The following is a 1193-nucleotide window of genomic DNA, read 5'->3' as shown; positions in this document are numbered from 1 at the left end:
GGAACTCGCTCTGTAGACCAGGCTGGTCTCGAACTCACAGAGATCCGCCTGCCTCTGCCTCCCGAGTGCTGGGATTAAAGGCGTGCGCCACCATCGTCTGGGACTTTTCTTAAGTGTACTAGGGAAGAAGAGGATCTTGATCCGTTCACTCTTGTCCTCGGAGGAGACCTGGCTCCCTTGATCTGGGCTGGGTGGCCTCTGGCTTGTGATCCAGGCAGGCAAGGTTTTGAGGGCTGCCCCAAACTCTTGTTTCTCTTAAGTATCTTGGGGTTCCTGCAAATTGAGAGGTGGTCAAATAAGTCTTTGTTTTGTTTTTCGAGACAAGGTTTCTCTGGGTAGCTTTGGCTGTCTGGAACTCACTCTCTAGACCAGGCTGGCCTCGAACTCCTGTGTCTGCCTCTGCTTCCTCAGTGCTGGGATTAAAGGTGTGTGCCACCACTGCTCAGCCAGGATGAGCCTTAAAAACTAAAAATTTACAATCTTGGTTGAGAATCTGTTGGGTTGGGGGTTAGGGGTAAAGATCCAAGCCTGCTCCGCAGAGCAGTTCACCGGCTGTTTAGAATTGAAGCTCTCCATCCAAAGACATGCGTGAACCCAGGTTCAAGGCATTCTTTCCACTTCTGGACACCAGCCTCCTTTGTTGACCCCTCTCTGCAGCCCCAAGTATAGGCATGGTCAGTCTCCCCAGTAAATGCTAATACACCCCACGTTAAACCCCATTCTATGCTTTCTAAAACTCGGGCTCCTAACCATCCCAGATCAAAGCACCCCCTGGTTAAGATGGGAAGGGGAATAGTCCTGGTTCAGGTTTGTGTGTCCTCCACTCCCCATCTTCCCCAGGGTTTCTCAGTAGCTATGGAGCCAGTCCTCTGTAGACTAGGAGATTTGCCTACCTCTGCCCCCAGAGTCCTGGGATTAAAGGCATGTGACAGCACCGCCTGATCTGGTTCAGTTTATTTTGGTTTTTTGAGACAGGGTTTTGCTGTAGTTTTAGGACCTGTCCTGGAACTAGCTCTTGTAGACCAGGCTGGCCTTGAACTCATAGAGATCCACTTGCCTCTGTGTTGGGTTTATTTTTTTTTAATATTTATTATGTATACATTATTTTGTCTGTGTGTATGTCTGCAGGCCAGAAGAGGGCACCAGATCTCATTACAGATGGTTGTGAGCCACCATGTGGTTGCTGGGAATTG

The 1193-nt window shown here is 49.5% G+C and overlaps 1 protein-coding gene across 1 annotated transcript in view; it reads left to right on the top strand.

The window, feature by feature from the left end:
- The window catches only part of Tmem92 (transmembrane protein 92), a 10753-nt gene that overhangs the window by 702 nt on the left and 8858 nt on the right, over positions 1 to 1193 (top strand). The window contains exon 2 of the mRNA XM_005350641.1: positions 261 to 269. Within this exon, the coding sequence (XP_005350698.1) occupies positions 261 to 269 (9 nt within the window). The remainder of the gene's footprint in view (positions 1 to 260; positions 270 to 1193) is intronic.

The sequence above is a fragment of the Microtus ochrogaster genome, chromosome 7, assembly GCF_000317375.1.
Source record: "Microtus ochrogaster isolate Prairie Vole_2 chromosome 7, MicOch1.0, whole genome shotgun sequence".
Taxonomy (NCBI): Eukaryota; Metazoa; Chordata; class Mammalia; order Rodentia; family Cricetidae; genus Microtus; species Microtus ochrogaster.
The sequence above is the reverse complement of the archived record's forward strand: the minus strand, read 5'-3'. Positions and strand labels throughout refer to the sequence as shown.